The sequence below is a fragment of the Balaenoptera musculus genome, chromosome 11 (assembly GCF_009873245.2).
Source record: "Balaenoptera musculus isolate JJ_BM4_2016_0621 chromosome 11, mBalMus1.pri.v3, whole genome shotgun sequence".
NCBI classification, from domain to species: domain Eukaryota; kingdom Metazoa; phylum Chordata; class Mammalia; order Artiodactyla; family Balaenopteridae; genus Balaenoptera; species Balaenoptera musculus.
In genome coordinates this window covers 35467422-35476780 of record NC_045795.1, presented here as the reverse complement: position 1 = coordinate 35476780, position 9359 = coordinate 35467422, and the positions used below count along the sequence as shown (strand labels likewise).

At 54.2% G+C, this 9359-nt stretch overlaps 1 protein-coding gene across 1 annotated transcript in view; it reads right to left on the bottom strand.

The window, feature by feature from the left end:
- Window positions 1-223: 223 nt before the first annotated feature.
- KIF6 (kinesin family member 6) overlaps window positions 224-9359 on the bottom strand; it is a 390258-nt gene continuing 381122 nt past the window's right edge. Inside the window, exons 20-23 of the mRNA XM_036869162.1 lie at window positions 8610-8647; window positions 8189-8291; window positions 6473-6579; window positions 224-1115 (exon numbers count right to left, since the gene is read on the bottom strand). Of these exons, the coding sequence (XP_036725057.1) occupies window positions 1105-1115; window positions 6473-6579; window positions 8189-8291; window positions 8610-8647 (259 nt within the window). The 3' untranslated portion in view covers window positions 224-1104. The remainder of the gene's footprint in view (window positions 1116-6472; window positions 6580-8188; window positions 8292-8609; window positions 8648-9359) is intronic.

Genomic DNA, 9359 nt, shown 5'->3' with positions numbered 1-9359 from the left:
TTACCCAGACCTGAAAAGGGGTGGGGGAAGCCGATTATGCCGTGTTCTCTCTCTGTTCTCTCTCCGGGGCGGCGAGGGCCTGCACTTAGGGGACAGAGATAATGGGAGCAGTGGACAAGCGCTTTTATTCAGTTGGCTTCATCTCCAGGTGCCATCCCCCTCCCCCCTCCACTCCCCTCCCCCGCTGCAGCTGGCTTGGACCCTTGCTGCCAGGACCCTGAGGCAGGCGGCAGTTCCCCTAGGGGCTCCGGGGTGGGCGTGGGGCGGCCCACCCGCCGGGCCGCTGGCTCTGTGTCTGGAATGCTGAGAGGGCTCCTGAGAGGAGACCCCCAGACGTTCCCCACGTGGGAGCGGGGAGAATCGGCCCAAATCCTGCAGAGCCCTAAGAGGCGGGGTGAGGGCGAGGCCCAGGGCACCCACACTGCCCCTCTCAGCTCTCTGCAGAGCTCCCGGAGCCGTCCGCTGCTCTCTGGGTGCTGCCATGTCCTTAGACCTTGCAGTGGGGCAGCGGGGGTGGCTCCCTGGAGATACGGCTGATTCAGGCACCGCCTACGGGTCGTCCAGGCCATGGCGGAGGGTCCGGCCTGGGAGATCAGGACTGACCATCAAGATGCCCTGGATTCCACTGCCTTGTCTTTGGCTCTGACCTGCTGTGTGGCCTGCCCCAGCCATTCCTGGGCTTCTCAACCAGGGGCTGGGGCAGGGAAGCGGGTGGGTAAGTAGCTAAAAATAACCCATTATTATTTTCCCCTCATTCTACCAGTGTGAGCTTCCCCTGCCACTACACTAGGATGGTACTATTTCACAGTCTCAAAGTTTCTGATCGTCTGCATGAAACACCACCACAAGAGTGAGCTAAAGCCCTCATCCCGCCCCAGCACCCTGGCATTGCCTGGCTGCCAGCAGCTCCGGCACCCACAGCAAGGATGGCACCGTAAGCCTGGCCCCAGCCTCACTGGCGGCCTCCAAGATATCATCCTTAAAGAAGCAGCCCCTCCACCAGAATCAAAGTCACCCGTTGCCCCCCAGCAGCCCACAGATCACTGCTGAAGACAGGGCCTTCATCTGTACTCCGTTCTTGCTGCCACAGTGCACGGTGGACGCTTATTGGAAACCTGAAAGGAGACAAGTGTTCTTGGTTAGGCTGTGCGTGGAGCATGGACCCCTCCTGGATGGAAGGGCAAGGGGAGGAGGCTGCAGGTCACCACTCTGGGTGTCGGGCAAGGCACCTCTCAGGGCCTAACTTCCCGGGGGCTGCATTTACCCCCCTTTGCAAAGGTTTCATCTCTCTGACTCAGGACCCACCCTCGTTCTCCTATCCCATGATTTTCACTGACCCTCCTACTTAATTCTCGCAGAGATTCTCTCCTTGCTTTTTGCCCCAGATGTTCATTATATTCCATGATGGTTCCTCCTGACCACGTGGCTCCATCCTGTCGCCTCCCATAGCTGGATATGGAGAAGGGTTCTCTGGACTAAGAAGCAGGACCCCTGAGTTCTAGCCAGGATGGTCCCCAACCCGTGGTGTGACTTTGGGCAAAACGTGTTTGTTCTCTGGGCCTCACTTCCTCATTTCCAAATCGCTGGAGCAGACAAGGTACCTGGAGAAAGCAAGGTAGCCAGCACAGCTCCTTGCTTCGCAAAGAGTGGTCCACGGACCAGCAGCATTGGCATCTCCAGGAGCTTGTTAAGAAATGCAGAATCTTGGGCCCCACCCAGACTCACCGGACCAGAAAAGTGTGAGAACTAGTGTGAGTGACGTGCAGTTAATTTGCTTAAAGTTTGGCTATCATAATAAGAGCGAAAGGGAATTTCTCAAGATTCTCAGGTAAAGAACAGAGTGTTTAAAAAAAATTGCAGCAGGCAGAGAGATTGAGGGGTGAGGCAGCACGGGCAGCTGGGTGTGGCCGTGGGGACCTGGCAGTGGGAGAGTGTGGGCGTGGTCCGCTTGCTGTTGCTGGGGGAGAATCGGTAATTCTCTGCGACACATCGAATGTGGGAGATAATGGGGAGGAAGAGATTGAAAACAATTCAAGGCTGTGAGCCCTTGGTCCTTCAGACCTAGTTCTGTGTGCAAGACCCCAGGCAGGCCTCACTGTTTAATTAAATGGAGATGGTCCTTATTTTTAAGACGTTCCTAGCTGTCCTGATTGAATCCCAGGACAGGAAGGGAGAATGTCAGACACACCAGAGCATGGGAAGGTAATGTGCTCTAGTCACCCTGGACCCATGGTTCCCAGCTCTGCTACAGATTGGAAACCCGTGGGGAGCCCTTTGGAATCCTCCTACCCAGGCCGCTCCCAGGACGGGTTAAATCAGAATCTCTGGGGTGGGCCCGGGCGATTCTGAGGGACAGCCAGGCCGAAACCCATTGCTTTCATCTCTCTATTCCAAGGACTGGCGAGGGCAGGTACCGGGGACCACCAGGCATGTGGCTGCTGAGCAAGTCACGGGTCTGATGCTTCCTCTGCCCCACTGACAAGCAGCCAGGGCCAGGACTAGTGGGAAGGAGTGGGAGGGAGTCCGAGCCAGCTCCCACCCCAGGGCTGTCACTTGCCCCCCAGACACTTGCCTGCGGTGATGACTGGGGGTAGGGCTGGGGCCGAGAAGAAACGGCGCAGGGCTGGGCTCAGAGTGCGCAAGACGCCAAGACACAGCTCCTCACATAGACGGACCTCAACCCACGACAGATGTGCCATTTCCAGTTCACTCTTTACTGTATGAACCTTATTTAAGTGATGGAGCTCTCAGTCTATATTGGGATTTTGTGACTGTAGATTCCCAGAATGGAGGGTACCGCTGCACCATTTACCAAACAATCACTGGTCTGTGTGGGACCAGTTCTCACCACAGAGGCCAACTTCCCCGATGATGGCTCCCTGGCGCTCAGCAGTTTACAGGGGACTTTTATGGACGTTGTCTCAGGAGAGGCTGACCACCCAGGCAAAGGTGGAATCTGAACTCGACAGATGTGACAGGGAGGCTGGAGGCGGTGACCTGCCCAAGGTCTCCCATGGCGGAGACAGCCCTTGTGTTTGGGTCTCTTCCCTCCCAGATCTGTGTTCTTTCCACTTCCCTGGGCGGGTTCCTGACTGAAGGAGAGAGCCGGGGGCTTTTCAGAACAGAGGTGGTGGGGTTGGGAGCTCAGCGGGCTTTGGAGCCTCTTCCTGGCACCAGCTGGAGAAGAGGGCGTCGTGGTCACGGCGGTCACACCAAGGTTCCCGTCCAGACAGAAATACTTCCAAACTCAGGGATTAAGGAAGATTAAAAAAAAAAAAACAAAAGGCACTCTAGAAAGGGGTTAATCTCTTAAAGCCATCCTTGGCAGTTAGAAACAGCAGATTTGACACCATGGATGACTAACGCCCCTTACGGGGGAGATACACCTGTCCACGTGCGCCCCGGGCAGGGATTTAAACGCTCCACAGCTTTTCCACGAATCCTAAATCAGGTAGATTCATCCTGGCCCTTGGTGAAGTCTAAGAGCTGGACAAGCTGGGCGAGGCTTGCGTTAAATCACTCCTTCTGGGCTCCTGCTCCCAGGCTGACGGTCACAAATTCCCCATAATGAGCACTTCTGAAGGAGCCCAGGCAGACAGCGCCGCTAAATTAAGAGCAGAGGGGCCCAGGCCAGGGGAGAGGGAGTGTTTGCTTTGGCTGGGGAAGTGCCTGGGCCCCGGCCTGTGTGTTTGCCTGCCAGGGAGGCCTGATAAGTGGGCTGCGTAGAAAGCGCTGCGCGGTGGGACCTGGGCCATCTGTGCATCGGGAGAGGCTGCACCTGCTGCTTCTCAGCCCCGACCTGGCCAGAGAGGGACCCTTTGTCACCCTGTTTTCAGCTTCCCTGTGGCCCCATGGTCACTAAGAACCTGGGATTTTTTTCCTTCCCTTGAGAATAAAAATTGAACCCTCGAACTTCTGTTTGTTTTGATGAATTACTTCCAGGCTGCTGTTTGTTTGGAGAACAAAGCTCCCCAGCTGCAGGGAGGGTGGAGGCCAAGAGAAAACACCGGCCAGCAGGATGGCTTTCCAGACAGCACGGTCCAGTGGAGAGAGCACGGGAGGCCAGGGTCCTCCTGGCTCTGCCATTTGTGAGCAGTTTCCTCTCCTGTCAAAAGGGGGATCACACTCTTGGCTCTGGGTACCTTACAGGAGTGTTGAGGGAATAATATATGCGAAAAAAACGTATAACTGGTAACCTGCCATACGCATCGTAATAAAAGCGCCCCAATCTTCGGCCCAGCTTTCTGCACCCGCTGGGCCTGGTGTCAGCAGGAAGACGCTATCCTGACATAGACCTTGGGTGTCTGCCTCTTCTCTTCTGAGAAGGTTGGATGATCACATCTCTATTACGTGTACAAAAGCTAAGTAAACATAACGTTAAAGTATTGCTTATTTGTAGACTTCTTGACGGGACAAATAACTGTTGATTTTTATGAATTTGTCCACTGTGGGGTGTGTCTCCCAGCCCCAAAAGCCAACACTCCCTCCACTTATGTCCTGGACATCATCCCCTCCAATTCCTCAAAGAACTTTCTCTCCTGCAGTTTTGGTCCTCTTTCCCAAATCATAAATTCCCTTCCCCCCACACCCAGCACTGGGCCATTCCTTTCAGTATATAAACGAGTCTTCATGACCCTCACATGTCCCGTTCAGGCGGCGGGTAAGTCCAGGCCACCCTCCCCCTGGACCTTCCTGGGAAGGTACTTCCCCGAGAACTGCGGGCTCCTGGTCCTCCACAGCCTACACTACACACAGCAGCCAGAGCGAGCTTTCGAAAGCACTGATCAGATCACATCACGCTATGGTTTAAATTCTTCACAGAGCTCCCACCACTCCTGGAATGCAAGTCACGGCCCTTACCCTCACCTACAAGGTCCACGTGATCTGGCCTTGCTCCCTGGCTCGGCTCCCCCAGCCTGTAACCAAGCCAAGCTCCCTCCCCTCCAGGGCTGGTCACGTTCTGCTCTTCCCAGACTGAATGGAAGGTTCACTTCCAGAACCGTATGGCTACGCCATCCTCACTATTCAGCCATCAGTTTCAAGTTCTCCCCCAACCCAGTCTCCCCGGGGATCTCTACGCATTACATATTTCAGCTACTTTAAAGCACTTATTGGCACCTCGGATGACCTTATGGCTTTGTTGATGTGGTCATTGTCTGTCTCCTTCCTTCCAGAATGTCAAGGGCTTGAGTCTGTCTTGTTCACTGATATGGCCCCAGCACTGGTACAGGGTCTGACATACAGATGGTGCCTAATAAATGCAGTGTTCATTCACTGATTGGCTGTTCAGTATTGTTCTGTGTCTGATACACATCATTAGAGTATTTGGGGGAGAGATGGGGCCTTGGAGAGCACTGAATCTGAATTCATTTTTTTTTCTCTTTTAGACAAGGAACCTGAGGATGAGAGAAGGCAAGTTATGTGGTCAAGGCGTCACGGCAGGTTGGTGGCAGAGCCGGCGGGTCCCAGGTCTCAGAAAAGACTTGACAATGGTGCTGATGCTGCTGATGCCAGTGGTGAAGACAGAACAGTCAGCAGGCTGGCATCCCAGCGAGGGGGAGGACGGTATGACAAAGGCCACCCTTTCCTTGGGGTGCTCTGTCCATATGCAAACCTCCTACTATCTAAACTGCAGGGAGTTGGCAGTGAAGCTGCATGTAGGCCTCTCGAGGCAGGTGTCGGACATCATAGGGTCCAGGTCGGCTGTCTCACCCATCGGGGTGCCTTGCTGCCAGGTGAAAGCAATGCCAAGCCTGACTAGTAGCCTTTGGATTACAGTGCTGGGCTGAGGCTAAGACTAAAAGCAGGGCTGGGGCAGGGGGCCCCGGATGGAGTCTAGTCCCTGTGGGTCTCCAGGGAGAAGGAAGGAGAAGAGAAGGCCTGTCCATGGTGGCTGGGTAGGTGCCAAGACGAAGGGGAGAGGTCAGTGATGGAGGCCAGGAAGGGCCTTCTCTTTCTCTTCCTGTTTCTGACACACCACATATTTCTTCTGTAACTGTTACCATGTCCTCAGGCCTGGGCTTTCAAGTAGTGTTTACATCTCCAACTCGCTGGTAAGGACCACGCTCCAAATGGAGAGTGAAATGTTGAGCCAGGGGTGAAACAAGGTACCAAACCATCACTCAGCCCTTCCTGTTTGGAGAGGGCTGGGCAGAGGGGAGTGGGCTCTGGGCACAGGCAACAAGAGGAGCTGAAGATCTGGAGGAGGGAGAGCAGCTTTGCCAAGCAGGGCAGGTGCACCTGGGCCAGCCACCCCCTTGGCCTGTCTCAGTGTGTCCGATGTTGCCTTCTGGGGCTTTCTCCAGGAGGAGGCCAAGGCAGGCACACGTGAAGTGACTGCAAGGCCAGGCCCGAGGCTTTGGGAACATTCGGGAAGCTTCCAGCTTCCTCGGCTCATTGTTGCTCTAGCCTCCCCACCTTCACCGCCCCTTGACCATGGCCCTGGAGGAGCTGCCGGGGAAGGTGCACTGACCTGTCCTCTGCAGGATGCTCTGTCTGGCCTTGATGAACGCCAGGATGTCGGAGTCTGTCCGGCTGTCCCCCGTGAGCGGGACCGACGACACTGGCCTCTCCGGGATCCTGGGGACAAGCACAGGTCATACTTTACTACGCCTTATGTTTGGCCCCAGCGCTCACCTTTCCATAGTGCTTGCCTGCATTCACTGACTTGATCTCACCCAGGGGCTGCGGGCTCCTGCCTCCTCGCTCTCCTCCTTCTCTGCAGCCCCCACAGCAATCCTTCTGCACCCAGACGAGGCACGTGTCCCCCAGTCCTTTGGCTCAAACCCTTAGTGGCTTCTCATCACTCTTGGAATGAAATTCAAACTCTGTCTCTGTGTGATGTGGGCCCATTCACTGTGCTCCGGCCATCCTGCTACTCTGTTACACCAAGTTCCTTCTGGCCTCAGGCCCTTTGCCTTGCTGTCTCCTCTCCCTCTGGGCTGCTCTCCCCTCAGACTCTTACACAGCTGCACACGCTTTCTCTCAGCACCTTCTCCATCCCCTCACCCCACCTTCCTCTCCCTGCACCCACACCCCCCCACCCCTAACTTACCCAAACCAAGCCCATTCTACCCGGGGCCAGATTCCTTCAGCACCCAACTTAGATGTCGTATCCTCTAGGACGTGTCCCCACTGCATCCCCGTCCCCTACCATGGCTTAGCTAGTTGCTCCTGAGACAGAGATAAGTCTTCTCCCTTCTCTCCTTAAACACAGAACCATAATATTTAGCCCAGGAAGTTGCCACATTAAAAAACTGCATTTCCCAGCCTTCTTTGCAGCTATGTGTGGTCAGGTGACCAGGTTCTGGCCAATGAGATTTGTAAGAAGTGAAATCCCCTTAAAAAGGGAGGGAGGCATGTCACCTTCTCCCTCCTCTTTTTCCATCCACCTCCTATACATAAAATCCCCCTTGAGAAAATTCAAAGCAAGGTACTCTCCTGGCTCTGCCAAGCGTCCATCCTCACACCTGTCACTCCACACAGCAGGTGACAGTATCCACTCTCTTAGAAGGCAGTGAGGATTATAAATAACAAAGGGTTGTTTGTTATCACATGTAATTTTTGGCGTTCCAGCTGCAAGTCAGTGAGAAGTGCTAAAGCAGAGTTGCGGCAGGGAGCCTGGGACAGCTCTGGAACTGTGTGTTCTGTCCAGGGTTGGGAGGGACGGTGGGTGGAATTCACCCTTAGACGGCCTGCCTGCCACAGGAAGAAGGGCATGCAGGTATTCTAGTCAGAGGGCATGGAGACACGTGCTGGGGAGAGGCCTCGTTGGCTTTGTTCATCCTGGAGTGAATGGCTCACAGGCCTGAGGCCAGGCTTCTCAACTCCATGCCTTTCCCTGCCTGGGGACTCTGCACAGGGCTGGTGGGCCACGTGGAACTGCCCCTGGGCTGGCTCCTGTTCCTTGAATGGCTCCAGGTACGTCATTTACAAGGATACATGAAGCAACTCTGCCTGCATGGGGCCCCAGTGACCCTGGGGAAAATTCCTTGGCTCTGGGAGTTGGCATCTGTGAGAGATCCCAGGGAATTCCTGGGGTACCAGGGCGGAGGCCTGCCCTGGGCTCTGTCTGTGAGGCCACCCCACAAGGGGCTCCTTGGGCTGTGAGGGAAGCAGATTGGCAATTTCAGCCTGCTGCCCCCATGGCAGCAGCTGTCACAGGTGTCAGAGAGGGAAGACCACAGACCTGTCCTCCAGTGGGGTGCTGGGGCTGCTCTGCTCCTGGCTGTGCAGGAGGGGGCCAGGTGAGGGCAGGATTTTCCTGGCATACACATCACTGCAAGAGACAAGTCGATGAAAGAAAAAGGTATGGGAGGAGGTTTACAGAAGAGAAATTTAGAGTTTATATCTAGGAGCTGTATGGACTGAAAGTTTGTCTCCCCAAAGTTCATATGTTGACATCGAATCCCCAGTGTGATGGTATCTGGAGGTGGGGCCTTGGGAAGGTAATTAGTTTGGATGAGGTCATGAGGGTGGAGCCCCCATTATAGGATCGATGCCCTTATAAGAAGAGGAGGAGAGATCAGAGCCATCTCTCTACCAGGTGAGGGCACAGAGAGGAGGCAGCTGTCTGCAAACTAGGGAGAGGGTTCTTACCAGAAGCGGATCCTGTGGACCTTGATCTGGGACTTTCCAGTCTCCAGAACTGTGAGAAATAAATAAGTCCCTGTTGTTTAAGCTGCTTAGTCTATGGCATTCTGCTACGGCAGCCCAAGCTGACTATGGCAGAAGCCAAGAATCCTCTGTTGTGGATGATGATTAGTCAGTTCAAGCTGCTATACCAGAATACCATAGACTGGGTGGCTTAAACAACAGGAATTTATTTCTCTCTGGAGGCTGGAAGTCTGAGATCAGGGTGTCAGCATGGTCAAGACTGCTGACTTCTCATTGTGTTCTCACATGGTAGAAAGAGAGTGAGCTAGGTCTCTGGCCTCTTCTCATCAGGGCACTAATCCCATTCATGAGGGCCCCACCCTCATGACCTAAAGGCCCACCTCCAAAGACTATCACTTTGGAGGTTAGACTTCAACATATGAATTTTTGGAGGACACATTCAGTTTATAACATTCTGCCCCTGCCCCTCCCCCCATTCAAGTCCTTCTCATGTAAAATACATTCATTCCATTCCACCAGCCCCCGACTTATGCCAGCATCAACTCTAAAGTCCAAAATCTCATCCATTGAAATATCATCTAAATCAGATATGGGTGACACTCAAGGTATGCTTCATCCTAAGGCAAAAATGCCTTGCCAGCTGTGGACCTGTAAAACCAGACAAGTTATGTGCTTCCAAAATGCAATGATGGGACAAGCATAGGATAGACATTTCCATTCCAAAAGGGAGAAACAGGAAAGAA